Here is a 15,822-nt window from a genome sequence, read left to right on the forward strand (position 1 = left end):
ACTAGAATAGCAGCTATATCGAAAAATATTTTAAATATTTACGTACAGAGCTTTCCGATTTTTAGAAAAATAAAGACTAATTACAATTTACTACCGTGTATGTTTATTGAAAACGAAATATAACGGTCTTTGTATTATTTTGACATTAACTATCCGATCATTCCTATGGCAGCTATATGATAAAGTCGTCCAATATCATTTAAATTTTATTCTAAATTCTGAATTATTAAAAAAATGATTGTTTTTACAACGATAAAAAAGAAAGTTAAATAGATTTGTCTTTCAATTTTTCAAAAAAGTACTATCAATTTCGGGGTCTTTAAATATGTGTTTTATTCATCTGCGCGGCATGGATATATGGTATATGGACACATTCTATGGGCGTACTAGATGCCAAGTAGGCAAGTGCCGTTGACGCAAATTGCGCGCCTCTGCCAAATTGCTATTATTTTTATTGTTATGATGTAGTGCTCTCCAGAGTTGAGGTCGCTTTGTGTCCATCTATTCGCTGCACTTCACTTTGAAGATCGGGGATCCTGGCCAGATGTGTAGACTGGATTTTATACAGGGGGGTCAGAATAGGCATTATATATTTTTAATCAATTTTATTTACATTTTAAATAGGTTTACTCCCCAAAATCAATAAGAATCATTCAAGGTTAAACTATATATTTAACTGTACAGTTTAAAATTTAGCTAATCTATATATAAGTTGTACGTTAATAAGGATTATTACAGGACTTCCATTTCCAAATTCACACCAAATAAGTCAGGCTATAAATTCGAAGCAGTACTGGCAAAGGGCTCCCAAAATCGAACCCCCTGATAAGGAATCCTGACTACGACCCGTTGGAAACCTCATTGAACTGTCGACCGGGAGAACGATGCGATGCGCAAATGTTAAGATGAACAAAATTGGAAACAAAACGAAAAATGGAAATGCCAATGAAAAATTCCAATCCCCATCCCCATTCCCATACCCATACCCACCCCACGAGCTATATGGCTCTATATCCGACATCGAAAAATCGCCAGCACTTGTAAGACATGTGTAAATATTTACGTTCCGCCTTCTTTATTTTTTTTCTCTACTTTTTTTTTTTGTTTTTGGGGGGGGTGGAGGGCAGGAGGATCTCCGAGATAAAGTGACGTCGATGTCGACGACCGACGAGCGGCGACGCAAGAATTTTGGAATTTGGCATGGTCGAAGGACGCCTGTTGTTGCCATTGTTGGATTGCTGTATTGCCGTAGCCCCCGTCTATAAAAACATGTATGTATATGCCTATATAGAGTTTTTATCTAGTACGCAGTGGGCGAATGTGCATGTGTTTTTAGATCGGGATTCTTATTCGGATTCGGATTCGGATTGTGATGCGGATTTCATATATGTACATATATTCGGATGTGGCTGCGGAATGAGTCAACTGGGGGCTGCCAAATGGGAATTTCTAATTTGTGCTCTCTTGTACAGCGCAAATTTGTATATGCATATATGCGAATTCATATTCGCAGCTGCATAAACATCTGCATTTTAAAGGCCATAAAGGTCAGAAGTGCTAAGCAGATATGCGAGGACTTACCCTAGTGATAAAGTGAGTTTAATGGATTTCTCAATTCTAAAAGGAATTTGTATATGGGACGCTATTTATGGGGGATCCTAAACTTGGTCTGGAGCAATGAGCAATATTTTAAAAAGGTATATCATATACCATATCGCATTATAGTATAGGACTTTAACTTATAGTTAGAACTAATAGTATTTAAGTAATAAAATGAAAAAATGAATTAATATTTTTCAAATGAAATACTAACAAAGAGTCCTCTGGCAAAATTCGAATCCCTCTTCGAAATTGGCGGAGATCCTATCATCGACTTCAAGTTCGCGACTTCGTCATCGTTGTTTGTCTGCCATCGCTGGGAAGTGAGTGGGATGGCCTAAATATAGAGGCACCTGGCCTGAAATAGACCGGCCATGTGGCCCTAGTGACGTCAGGCGTGGGGCTGGGGGTTTGGGGTGGTGGGATGGAACTGGATGAGTTGCGGTCAGGTGCTCGCCCCCGTAGAATGTAAACAACTATTGCTGGAATCAAATCGATCGGAATGGAATGCTGCTTGGGACGCTTTGTTTACACTCGATTTCATCCACTCAATCACCGTCATTTCGCCAGCAAGAGATCTTAATCTCCGGGGGAATTTGCTCTCTTCCGAGCGGAAGATGATTTCGTTATCTCCCTAAACTGTCAATCTGTCAACTTGGTATGATGACCTTCCCGGGTTTTTCATGCCAGCTAAGGATGACTTGGAGAATTTGCTTATTTAGACTGTGAACCCCAAAAAATGCGCAGTGCAAGTTGGGTGCATGGTGCAAAAAAACCTTTATAAAACATACAAATTAAATTCTTGTTAGTATATTATTGCATACTTTTAAATACCATTATAGGTGGTTTTAAAACCCTAGAATTTTCTGATACAGGCCCTTAAGACCTACCTAATACCCAAATAAGAGTTCATTATGTATTTTAATATTTTCTCACAAATCCTAAAGTTAATCAAACTATATAATCTTATCTATACATAGACATAAATGTAAAAAAGTAAATTTCCTATATAGCTACAGAGAATAAATAAATAAATATTTTTTGTATATACTAATATAAATACTAAAGTCACTTTAAAAGTAATTTGAAATCACCAATTATTTGTGATCTGCGCCGTTGATAAATCCGAAATGCCATCGCTACTCTGAGCTGCTGATAGGAAGCCAGCCTCTTGGGTTATCAGCCATAAATTGCTAAGTTAGTCACGAATTGGAGATCGGGAACAGACGGTAGCATCGCCTCCAGTGAATTGGTCAGACCCGACGAACATGTGGCTCCTGCTGGCACTCGTCGTGCTCCTGGTGGTCCTCGGCCTGGAGATGCGGCGATTCGTGAGGAACATGAGGACCGTTCCGGCTCCACTGCCCCTGCCCCTGCTGGGCAATGCCCATCTTTTCTGGGGCCTCGATCCCGCAGGGGCGTTTCTGAAGATTCGGGAACTGGCGCTGGAGCACGGCGACACCTTTGGCCTCTTCCTGGGACCCTCCTACAGCGTGATGCTCTTCGATCCGCGCGACGTGGAACGCGTTTTGAGTAGCACCCATTTGCTGACCAAGTCGCATGAGTACTCCTTTCTGGCAGGCTGGCTAAACGAGGGCCTGTTGATCAGCAATGGACGCAAGTGGCATCGCCGCCGCAAGATCATCACCCCGGCCTTCCATTTCCGCATCCTGGAGCCCTACGTGGAGATCTTCGACAGGCAATCACTGCGTCTCGTCGAGCAGCTCCGGCTGAGGAGGAGCAGTGGCCAGGAGAAGATCAACCTGGGCGAGGCCATTCACCTCTGCACGCTGGACGCCATTTGCGGTGAGTACACTTGGCGAAATGGGAGACCCATTGACAGATGATACATTTATTTCCAATTTTCCCTTTAGTCTTAAGTTGAGGAGATTTTTTTTAATTTTAGCAAAGAAAAAGAATTTAAATGATTTATTTATATAAAAGTGTCAAATAATGTTAACAACCAAAGAAGAAAAAAAAATTTATTATTTAACAAATTTGTTTCGGCTAATCAACCAGATTATTTAGTTAGCCCTTGAATGGTGTAAACAAATCTACAATGCAGAAACTTGTAACTATTATTAGTGGCCGTATTCTAATCCATATATTACGGGGGGGTTTAGGATCAATGGAAAATATTGGCCAAGGTTCAAATCCACTCACCATCATAAAACACTAAATGCAGTTATCAATATCAATTGCGATAAGATTTCGGGCTTGTTTGGTGCACTCTTTCGGTAGTTATTTGGCTCTCGACAGTTTGATAAGATATTTCCACAGCGATTAGCATCGGACACTTTAGGTGCACTCAGCGAAAATATGGTAGCATTTCCCAGAATCCAAGAACCGAAGAACTGAATATGGAAAATATATGGCAATTTTTCAGAGCCCTTAAGAATACAATTCTAAATGTACCCAGGGCATGCTAGAGACGCTTTCTCTCAGTGTATCGTTGGGTATCAATAGTCAATAATCAATTTTGGCCATATCCGTTGGGGTTCTCATATATACGGCCCAATTGTTGCTGGATCAGTAGTATTTCCGTTGCTCATGCGTGGAGATAGATTAAGGGAAGTCCCGAGAAGAATATATAGACGACCAGCATGTTTCTGGTCATCGGCGCAATCCTGGCCAGCGGGCTCTTCGTCGGCCTGCTGCTCTACCAGCTAAAGTTCAAGCGGTTGATAGACCTCATTAGCTATATGCCGGGTCCGCCGGCGCTGCCCCTGGTTGGCCATGGCCACCACTTTATCGGCAAACCGCCACACGAGATGGTCAAGAAGATATTCCAGTTCATGGACACCTACTCCAAGGATCAGGTGCTCAAGGTGTGGCTGGGACCGGAGCTGAATGTGCTGATGGGCAATCCCAAGGACGTGGAGGTGGTCCTGGGCACCTTGCGATTCAACGACAAGGCTGGCGAGTACAAGGCCTTGGAGCCCTGGCTCAAGGAGGGTCTCCTCGTTAGCCGGGGTCGCAAGTGGCACAAGCGTCGCAAGATCATCACCCCTGCCTTCCACTTCAAGATCCTCGACCAGTTTGTCGAGGTCTTCGAGAAGGGGTCGCGGGATCTGCTCAGGAACATGGAGCGGGATCGCCTGAGGCACGGAGATGCCGGGTTCAGTCTCTACGATTGGATCAATCTCTGCACCATGGACACGATCTGTGGTAGGAATTCGAAAGGCAGTTCTTCTACAGGGAAACAGTGGTGGCCGCTACATTTTAGATGGCTTCATTAATATCACTCTCCTCCTTTCCCTCTTTCCCAGAAACCGCCATGGGTGTGTCCATCAACGCCCAGTCCAATGCAGATTCCGAATATGTCCAGGCGGTAAAGACGATCTCAATGGTGTTGCACAAGCGGATGTTCAACATCCTGTACCGATTCGACCTCACCTACATGCTGACCCCACTGGCGAGGGCGGAGAAGAAGGCCCTGGATGTGCTCCATCAGTTCACGGAGAAGATCATCGTGCAGCGCAGGGAGGAGATCATACGCGGTGGCAACGAAAATGAAAACGGAACCGGAAACAGCGAAGATGCCGATGTGGGCGCCAAGCGAAAGATGGCCTTCCTGGACATCCTGCTGCAATCGACGATCGATGAGCGGCCATTGAGCAATCTGGATATCCGCGAGGAGGTCGACACTTTCATGTTCGAGGGCCACGACACCACCTCGTCGGCTTTGATGTTCTTCTTCTACAACATAGCCACCCATCCGGAGGCGCAGAGGAAGTGCTTTGAGGAGATCCGATCGGTTGTGGGTCAGGACAAGGCCACGCCGGTCACCTACGAGCTGCTCAACCATCTGCACTACGTCGAACTTTGCATCAAGGAGACCCTCAGGATGTATCCCTCCGTTCCGCTGCTGGGTCGCAAGGTGCTTGAGGATTGCGAGATAAGTGAGTGGCCAGATGGTTGTATTATTAATATTATTCATTTTTAATATGAAAAAAGTAATTGTAACAATAATACTTCCTCTTCCAGATGGAAAATTTATTCCAGCGGGCACAAACATCGGCATATCGCCTCTTTATTTGGGCAGAAGAGAAGAGCTCTTCAGCGAGCCCAATAGCTTCAAGCCGGAGCGATTCGATGTGGTCACCACCGCCGAGAAGCTCAATCCCTACGCGTACATCCCCTTTTCGGCAGGACCTCGCAATTGCATTGGCCAGAAGTTCGCCATGCTGGAGATTAAGGCCATCGTAGCCAATGTCCTGCGGCACTACGAGGTGGACTTTGTGGGCGATACTTCGGAACCGCCTGTCCTGATTGCCGAGCTCATCCTGCGCACGAAGGACCCGTTGATGTTTAAGGTGCGGGAGCGAGACTACTAAACCTTAAACTCACATGTTATTCCTTTCCACTTGTAAATAAAATGTAAATTAAATGCATATTAAGAGAAGAACATTAGTTAACATTTGAATTTTGTTTTTAAATATTAGCGGCTTAGGTTTGTGTCCAGGCTGTGGTGTTTTTCTGGTATGTTTAAAAATCCCGAAAACGGTCACCCTAGCCTAGGAGTGAGATAAATTCGATAGTTTCGATAGAGTCGATGGCATTTCGGTGCGAGCCCTATCGATCACTATCGCACACACAAATGTTCGATATATCGATAGTATCGTGAGTCGATGGCCCAGCTCTAGAACCGTGTTTCTCTTGTGTAGAAAAACAGAAAAAAAATTAACTTTTTCTTGCATTTTGCCCGTGCAAAATACGCAAAATCGTCCGCGTTCGTTGGCCCTGCATATTGCACAACCGCGCGCAACAAATTGCCACCGATTTTGCGGCCAGAAAGTCGCGAAATCAAAAAATATATTCGCAGCAAGAAGAAGAACGAACGAAACGTTCAGTAGCAGCTATAATTGTCGCTGTTGTTGTGGTTGTTTGTGTTGGTGTTAGTGGTGTGTGTTGTTGTTGCTGCTGCTGCTTCTTCTGGGATGATGCTGTAAAGTAAAGTAAAGTAAAAGTGGTGGCAAAACCGAAAAGCCCGTGTGTGTGCAACGCATAACAAAAAAAAACACGCTGCATTAGCGGCCAGGCGGAAAATGATAAGAACGATGGTGGTTTGAGTCCCAAAATTATCAAACCAGTGTGTTTGTGCAAAAAAAAATTGCGCCAATAAGCAAAAGCAAACGCAAACATCGTTTGTTTTATTGCATTCCCTACGCACACACGCACGCAGTCGCATACATATGCGCTGCAGCAGCAACAGAGATTTTTTTTACCACACTCACTCACACACACCCACATGCATCCACTCAGCAAACGGAGGACAACAATAACAACGAAAGCAGAGAGAGCAGTCAAATGTTTCACTTGAGGTGAGTTTTCCCATGGATTAACTTAAATTGCAACAGCAAAGTGCAACAAATTGTTTGTTCCCCGGCTACTAATTTGGAAATTGCCTATGATTTGATTTAGATGCGTGTGGTGTGCGTTTGTGTGAAAATTGGAAATCGCCTGTACGCTTGTATGCATGTGCGGGCACTATCGTGAGCTCTCGCTCGCACCCACTGACTCCTTACGGGCGTGCGTTTGTTGTGTTTTGCTGTTGCTGCACTTCTCTCTCTGCCGCAGCCAAACAAATCGCTCACTTTTAGTAAAATTCAATAATTGTCCGCCGTGCAAAAACATGAATTAATTGTTAATGATGCTGGGAGTACGGGGTATGTTTTGGTCTATACCTATATCCCGCGAAAGTCCTGCCCTCGGCTTTTGGCAACGCGGTTTCCGGTGGATGGCAATCTTTGGATTGGACTTTTACCAGGAAACTGGGCTTCCTTTTTCCTTGTCTTTGATATCTTCCAAATAAATATCCTAAAGCAGTTCAGTTAAAGCCTTGACCATCTAGTTTTGGCCTTTTAATACTGATCCAAACCTGGCCCAAAGAAATCTTGAAAACATACACACGCATGTTAAATCGATATATTCGAAATAGTCAGTGCTAAAATATCAATCCCATACCAATTATAGTTATTTACAAACTGAGCGAAGCGTTTGTGTTTGCTGATCCTAACTGCGAATACCAAAAACTAATGTTCACACCCATTGCAGTGACCAGATCACCAAGGATTAGAGCCACCTACACGGAGTGAGAGGATACAAGAAGGAGCCAGAAGGAGGAGCAACCATCGCTGGCGAAGATGTCGCGCTGGGGCAAGAACATCGTGGTGCCGCTGGACTCGCTCTGCAAGGAGAAGGAGAACACCAACCGGCCCACTGTCGCCCGGTCCGTGGGCACCGTTGGCAAATGGGGCAAGATGGGTTTCACCTCCACACGCACCTACACCCTGTCCGCCCTACATCCGATGGCCGCGGCAGCGGCAGCGGCTGCTGCAGCCGCCAGTCCCTCCCAGAGTCCCGCCTCCACGCAGGATCACGATCCAAACGATCTGTCCGTGTCGGTGCCGGAACCGCCGAAACCGAAGAAGTTCTTTAAATCGAGGAATGCTGCTCCGCCGGAGGTTATAGCCCAGATCATCCAGCAGCTACCGCATTGTGGGGCCGGAGCATCGCCCATGCGGGATCAGTTCTCGGCGGGCAGTAGTGGTGGTGGTGCCACGCCTACTTCCGGTGCCCAGGAGGCGGGCGGACTGAAGCTTAAGCAGGGCAAGGGCGGCAGTTCCGCAGAGCGGAAGCGCAAGTCGCCCAAGAAGAAGGCACCAACAACGCCATCAGCGGCAGGAGCAGCAGCCGCATCCACACCATCGACGCCTGGTGCGTTCTACGGCGCCTCCGATCGGGACGGCGATGGGCTGAGTGATCCCGCCTCGGAGCAGCCGGAGTCGTACAGTGCCTCGGGCAAGCAGAAGCAAAAGAAACCGAAGGAGGAAAAGAAGCTGAAGCCTGAGGCGCCGCCCTCGCGGGTACTGGGTCGCGCCCGCAAGGCCGTCAACTATTGCGAGGTGGACGAGGACGAGCGCTATCCCACGCCCACCAAGGATCTGATCATTCCCAAGGCATCGCGCCAGCCGGCGGAAGTGGCGGCCACGGCAACAGCTGCCGTCGCCTCCACGTCAGAAGCCTTCATCAGCTCCACGTTTGGCAGCCCAGGTTCGGAGCCGTCTCTACCCCCGCCCACATCCGCGCCCAGTGCATCCGTGTCCAACGCTTCCCAGCTGCCCTCCGCGTCCGGCGGCGCGTCGAATCCTCCGAGCGCTTCTCGCACGCCGGAACATCCTCCCATCGTGCTGCGCATCTCCAAGGTGAGTGGCGTAGTCTTTTGGAAGGGATTTTTTTCTAGATCTGTAGAAAAAGCATAGAAAGGTGGCATCCTATAGAATTATCCTTAAATGTATAGATTTTTTTTTAAGTTTTAAAATTGGGAAAAGGAATTTTACATAAATTCTACGACTTAAATAATTCAGTGATCTATTATATTTTTTTTATTTCTGAAAAGCTAACCAAGTATAAAACTGTAATCCAAATAGTTACATTATTAGCTGAAGATCTGATATAAGGAAGCTGGATCTACATATTTAGATAATGCTGCATTTAAAGATCATTTTAAATACAAGTTATTTCTAAGCATTGCATTCATAAATACAGTTTTGAAGTAATTAATAGGAATATTGCTGGTGTACCTATAATTTCGAATCCAATTTGAATTAACTTTTCTACTACTGAGTGAGTGCCCCTGATCTTTTTCAAAATTTCTCCACTCCACTCTCTATCGATAACTTACGCCCAGCAAACTATTACCCAACTCCAGCAATAAGTCGAGTACCCCCAATGCGATCGCTCTCTCCACCTTCACCTCTCGCTATCTCCCAGTTCAGGCACTCTCTCCTCTCCAAGGTGCTCTGTCTCCCTCTCTCCGCTTTCGCCGCCGTGTGTGGGAAAAGGAAAGCAGCGCAGCGCGCGGTGTAGTGTTAAATTACGCGCGCTTTTACATGACCAACCAAAACAACGGAATTGGAGTCGGACTCTCTCTCGCTCTTCCTGGTTGTTGTTAGTGTTTTGTTTTTCGCTTCTGTCGCTTTTTTTCCTTTTCTTTTTGTTACTTTTCCCCATTTATCGGTGGCTTCTTGCCCAGTTCGGTTCAGTTGGAGTGTTAATTACCGGGGGAACGCCACACAGTAGTCCCCATTTCCATTTGCCATTTGCCAGATCAGCTAGCTAGAAGTAGGCCTATAAAGAAACAAAAGTGGATTGCCGATAAAGATCCCAGCTAATCCGGTCTTTGCTTTTTTCTAGGGCACTTCGCGCCTGGTCAGCACGGATAGTGAGGAGCCGCCGAGCAGTTCGCCCGCTCACCAGAACCAACACAATCTGCTTCCGGTCAACGAGGAGGAGCCATCGGAGCGGACGGGAGACGAAACAGTTCCTGCAAGTACGCCAAAAATCACAGTGAAGCCACTGAGACCGCCGCCAGCAGCAGATTCGGTGGAAGGATCATCTGCGGCAGGAGGAGCAGCTGGCGATTCCTTTGAGGAACGCAAGTCACAGTCACTGGAACCCAACGAGGACGAGGAGGACGAAGAGGAGGAGGAGGACGAGGAGGAGGAGCCGCCGGAGATCAACTACTGCACGGTGAAGATATCGCCAGACAAGCCGCCCAAGGAGCGTCTCAAGCTGATCATCAAAACGGACGTGATCCGCAACGCCATCGCTAAGGCCGCTGCTGCTGCGGAATCCCGCAGTGAAAAGAAGTCCAAGAGCAAGAAGCACAAGCACAAGCAGCTGCTGGCCGCGGGATCTGGACCCGTTGCCGTATCTGTAGCCAATCCCACGGAAACCAATTCCGAGTTCAAGACACCCTCACCTCATTTGGCCTTTAGCGAGGCCAACAGCCAGCAAGCACAGAATCCGCCATCTCAACAGCTGCACCACCAGCAGCTGCATCCGCAGCGAGGCTCCGCAGTCATATCGCCCACCACTCGATCAGATCACGACTTCGACTCGCAGTCCTCGGTGCTGGGCAGCATCTCCTCCAAAGGCAACAGCACACCGCAGCTATTGGCGCAGGCCGTGCAAGAAGACAGCTGCGTGATTCGCAGCCGGGGATCCAGTGTGATTACCAGCGATCTGGAGACGAGCCAGCACTCCTCGCTGGTGGCTCCACCCTCGGACATTGAGTCGCGTCTGGAGTCCATGATGATGACCATCGATGGAGCCGGCACGGGGGCAGCAGCTGTGGTGCCGGAGACGCCGCTGCAGGAGGACATACTGGCTGTGCTGCGTGGCGAAGTGCCACGGTTGAATGGCAATACAGATCCAGACCCAGCCGAGGAGGAGGATCAACAGCAGCAGCAGCCGAAGAGGGCCACGCGTGGCAGAGGCAGGAAAGCGAATAACAACGCGGATGTTCCTCCTCCGGCTACGGAGACTAGAACACGAGGCAGGGCCAAAGGAGCGGATGCGGCTGCGGCTGCCATTTCGCCACCAGCAACCAAAAGAAGCACGCGGGGCACTCGAGGCTCCAGAAAGGTTGAGCAGGAAGTCGACATGGACGTGGACGAACCAGCGGCGGCGGTAGCGGCGAGTGAAGACCAGCTTGAACAGGCTGCACCTCAGCCGAGAAGAGGTCGCAATGCAGCCGCCCGGGCCAATAACAATAATTCAGCCAGCGTTAACAACAACATCAACAAAATAGCCGCCAATCTGTCCGCCAAAGCAGAGGCCAGCCGCCTGGTGGAGGGTGGAGCAGCGGGTGGAGCACCACGTAGCTATGGCCGGAAACGAAAGAACCAGCAGGTAACACAGGTTCTGCAGCAGGAACAGGCGCCCGATGAGGAGGAAACTCCCGAGATCGAGGAGGAGCAGCCCACGCCCGCCAAGATTCCCCACACGGATCACAGGGAACACTCGCCGGACCACGATCCGGATCCCGATCCCGACGAGCTGTCGAACAACTCAAACAACTCGTCCTTGCAGCACGATGGATCCTCTTCCTCGCCCCCACCGCGGGATTTCAAGTTCAAGGATAAGTTTAAACGAACGCTGACCCTGGACTCCCAGGGTGCGGCAAATGCGGGAGCGGGAGGAGCAGCAGCCGCAACAGGAGCAGCTGAGCCCCCTGGCGAACAACGAAGCGCCGTCAAGCTGGTCATTTCGAAGAAAAAAGGTAGCATCTTTAAGAGCCGTGCCCTGGTGCCATCCGATCAAGCGGAGCAGGCGACAGTGGCCAAGCGGCATCTGTACAAGCATAGCTGGGACGCCGCGCTGGAGGCAAATGGCGGTGGAACCGGAAGCGATGCCAGCAATGCCTCGGCATCGGGAGTAGGCGTCGCCGGGGTCAAAGACCATTTGCTGCATCATTTGGCGGCGGGCAAGTCCGATGGCGATTTCGGTGACAGTCCCTCGTCCAACAACAATGGCTCCTCCAGTGCATGTAGCAGTGCGTCCACGTTGCGCGGCGACAGCCCGGCTCTCGGAAAAATCTCGCGACTGGCGGGGAAGCAGGGCGTTCCCGCCACCTCCACCAGTTCCGATGCCTTTGACCTGGATTTGGAACCAATTGCCGGAGAGCTCGACCTGGAACGCAGTGCCGCAGGAGTTGCTTCCGGAGGAACGGGTGGAGCAGTGGGCGGAGGAGGAACGACTGGCGGCGGCGGACCCATTCGCGTCGACCGCAAAACCAAGGACTACTATACGGTGGTACGAAACGTGAAGACCGCCCACCAGATCCAGGAGATCGGGGAGTACCAGGAAATGGACGACGACGTTGAGTACATCCTGGACGCACTGCAACCGCACAATCCGCCGGCGACGCGCTGTCTTTCCGCCCTGCAGCTGGCCGCCAAGTGCATGATGCCCGCCTTCCGGATGCACGTGCGTGCCCATGGCGTAGTCACCAAGTTCTTCAAGGTAACTTCTCTACCTAAATATTGTTATATATTTGACATATTGAATTGCAAACCGCTTTAATTTGCACACTTGTTTGGAATTGATTGTTTATTAATTTCGATGATCGAAATGGATCCCATCAAAATCAATATATCACAATTCCACAGAGGTATACCAAGAATTGCTACTTTTCTTTGGAAAGCAGGCATGTTCATTGGGTATTTAATGCCTGTAACAACGTGAAACATTATTAGGAATTTTATAACATGTGTAGCTTTCTAGCTATATAAATATAGAGTACCAGGTATTGATTTCCGGCTTTCTAGGGGTCTCACAGAAATTGCTTTGCTTGTACTGATGCTTACGAATATAATAAAAATATTCTTTGTAATCGTAGGCACTATCCGACGCCAACAAAGACCTCAGCCTGGGCCTGTGCACTTCGGCCATTATGTACATCCTTTCGCAAGAGGGCCTCAACATGGACCTGGATCGCGACTCCCTGGAGCTGATGATCAACCTCCTGGAGGCGGACGGTGTGGGTGGCAGCACGGAGAGTGGCCACCCGGACCGAGCGGGCTACGACCGGAACAAGCAGAAAGTGCGTGAGCTGTGCGAGGAGATCAAGGCGCAAGGCAAGGGGACGCATCTTAATGTGGACTCGTTGACCGTGGGCACGCTGGCCATGGAGACGCTACTTTCGCTGACATCCAAACGGGCGGGAGAATGGTTCAAGGAGGATCTGCGGAAGCTGGGCGGTCTGGAGCACATTATCAAGACCATATCGGATTTTTGCAGACCGGTGATTGCCTGCAATACCGAGATCCACTGGCAACCGGCGCTGCTGGACAACATGCAAACGGTGGCACGTTGTCTGCGAGTCCTCGAAAACGTGACGCAGCACAACGAAGCGAACCAGCGCTACATGCTGACCTTTGTCCAGGGACGAGCGGTGGAGACCCTCTGCCAGCTGTATCGCCTGTGTAGTCGGCAACTTATGCTGCATCCCTCTGTGGACTGCGCTGGCAGCAACAAGGAGCATCCGGGCGTAGCCATGCGAGAGCTACTGGTTCCAGTACTCAAGGTGCTGATCAACCTGACGCACACGTTCAACGAGGCGCAACCCTCGCTCGGAGCGGAGTTGCTGGGCCAGCGCGGCGATGTGGTGGAGACGAGCTTCCGGCTGCTGCTACTCTCGGCCAACTACATTCCCGACCACTGTGTCTTCGAGCTAAGCATACTGGTGAGTGCATCTGGGTTACTCCTTCCAGTTTCTTCTTTACATTGGTGGTTTTCGTCTTCCCCAGGTTCTTACCCTGCTAATCAATCTGTGCATGCACACGCTACCCAATAGGGCTGCGTTAATGCAAGCTGCCGCTCCGGCGGAGTACGTGGCGGACAATCCACCGTCACAGGGATCCGTAAGTGCACTGCAAGCTCTGCTCGAGTACTTCTACAAGTGCGAGGAACTGGCCAGGTGAGAAAAATATATTTCTTGTTCTTTGGCATGGTTAACAACTTGGTTCCCCGCAGATTGGTGGAGAAAAACACGGACGCCTTCCTCGAGAGCAACGAGAAGGGAAAGAAGAAACAAGAGGAAGTGGAGGAAACAGTCAACAATCGTGAGTACTCAGCGGCATAATGAGGATGATCTCTGATCCATTGTTATTCACGGCTGGTTTTACCCAACAGTTCTGCAACGCGCTGGCCATCACATGGAGCACACGCTAAAGGGCAGCTATGCGGCCATCCTTGTGGGAAATTTGATTGCTGACAACGAGCTGTACGAGTCGCTGGTGCGGCGCCAATTGCGAGGGAACAGCTTCAAGGAGATTATCGGCGTGCTGGAAAAGTACCACACATTCATGAACCTGACCTCCAGCGTGAGTTTTAAAATGATTTTCTTGATATTGTATCCTTAACTTTCAGCAAATTTAAGTCTAAATCGTTAACTTAATCAACTTAACAATCCAAATGAGCCCGCCCCTCTAACTTGTTACCCTCATTCTTGTCCATCAGTTGGAGGCAGCCTTTGTGGCGCACATGAAGTCCACGAAGCGCATCATCGACAACTTCAAGAAGCGCGACTACATCTACGAGAACTCGGATGATCACGACAATACCCTGCCACTGAATCTGGAGACGACGGCGCAGGTCTTGGCCGTCGGAGCGGACACGTCGCATGCTGCTGCCTCGTGCTCGTCCACATCCGCCTCCGTCTCCGCTTCCTCATCCACATCGCCCACAGGATCAACGAGGGTGCAGCGGGTGTACAAGACGTACAGCAGCCACAGATAATCGGACACGGACCCGGACTCCGATTCGGATTCGGACTCGGAATGGGAGAGCCATCGCCATTGTCGTTAACCACACCGAAAGCCTGCCACCAAAATAAAATTCTGTTGTTTGTGATTATGTAATTTGTTTATGTGTTGATATAGCAACCACTATATGTATGTGTATAGTATGTAATGCACCTAGTTTCAGTCAGCTGTACCCCCACATATATAAATGTATATCGAGGTATATAGTTAAGAGCGATAGGATAGAATGCGATCTGATCTGTTTATGCGTTTGTATTAACCCAAAGTGATAGCGAATTCTTGAGCATGGTCTGCGTTTTAACTAAAAATGATAAGAATTGACGAAATGAAACCCCGAACAACACAAAGATCCAAATCCCCTACTGATATGAGTACGTTATATAGTCATAAGCAATATTAGCAGCTAAACGTCGGCTTACCTTCACAAACACACTAAAACACACACCCATGTAAATATTGTTTAATCAGCGATTTTATCGGACGCGTCTTAGGTTTATTTTAAATGTGTTTTTTTTTTACCTACTCTTACCTTAAATTTTAAACCATTTTTTTATTCGTATATTTAAAAACAAACGCTCTTAACAAATACACTGCGAGAGAAAGAGCGAGAGCGGTAGACAGAAGTGTAAAGAAAGAGAGAGAGATAGCGAAAGAAGGAAATCTAGATTCGATGAGAAGAATAAAGTTATTTTATTGCCTAAACTTAAGCTAAAGAAACTCTACTTATAAAACTAAAACTGATCAATAAACAAATATATATATATATAAATATATATATATGGATATAAGTGTACGTTTACAACCACAAAAATGTCATTTAGGCTACAAAAATCAGATTTAAAAAAGCAAGCGCGCGTGCAAGAAAGAAACAATTTCGGGAACAAAATATATATTTATTTTGTGTTTTCAACGAGTACATAATATATTGTTCTTGCAGAAAAAACAAACAGAATTAAAACTAAAATTGAAAAACATACGATGCTTGTATAATTTTGGGAGGTGTTTGGCCAAAGGGTACTTTTTAAATATTAAAAGTATTATTTTATAATATTGGTATACCGAATGTTTGTTGATAGACTAAATACAAAATTAAATTGTCTACCTTCTA

At 47.9% G+C, this 15,822-nt stretch overlaps 2 protein-coding genes across 3 annotated transcripts; both read left to right on the top strand.

Moving 5' to 3' along the window:
* Positions 1 to 2,797: 2,797 nt before the first annotated feature.
* Cyp4d1 (Cytochrome P450 4d1) lies at positions 2,798 to 6,012 on the top strand. Of its 2 annotated transcripts, none has more exons than XM_017083927.4 (3): positions 2,798 to 3,405; positions 4,869 to 5,501; positions 5,587 to 6,012. In XM_017083927.4, exons 1-3 carry the CDS (start codon positions 2,868 to 2,870, stop codon positions 5,934 to 5,936), a joined length of 1,521 nt encoding a protein of 506 aa, XP_016939416.2. In that variant the 5' UTR covers positions 2,798 to 2,867; the 3' UTR covers positions 5,937 to 6,012. The 2 variants fall into 2 exon arrangements, with proteins under 2 accessions (XP_016939416.2, XP_016939415.2); XM_017083926.4 differs by lacking the exon at positions 2,798 to 3,405 and adding an exon at positions 4,129 to 4,767.
* Positions 6,013 to 6,225: 213 nt separating this feature from the next.
* On the top strand, positions 6,226 to 15,516 carry wapl (wings apart-like). The gene is made up of 8 exons (XM_017083722.4): positions 6,226 to 6,923; positions 7,657 to 8,807; positions 9,799 to 12,411; positions 12,788 to 13,633; positions 13,698 to 13,867; positions 13,924 to 14,012; positions 14,083 to 14,273; positions 14,410 to 15,516. Exons 2-8 carry the CDS (start codon positions 7,746 to 7,748, stop codon positions 14,686 to 14,688), a joined length of 5,250 nt encoding a protein of 1,749 aa, XP_016939211.2. The 5' UTR covers positions 6,226 to 6,923; positions 7,657 to 7,745; the 3' UTR covers positions 14,689 to 15,516.
* Positions 15,517 to 15,822: the final 306 nt, after the last annotated feature.

Source organism: Drosophila suzukii, chromosome X (assembly GCF_043229965.1).
Source record: "Drosophila suzukii chromosome X, CBGP_Dsuzu_IsoJpt1.0, whole genome shotgun sequence".
NCBI lineage: Eukaryota > Metazoa > Arthropoda > Insecta > Diptera > Drosophilidae > Drosophila > Drosophila suzukii.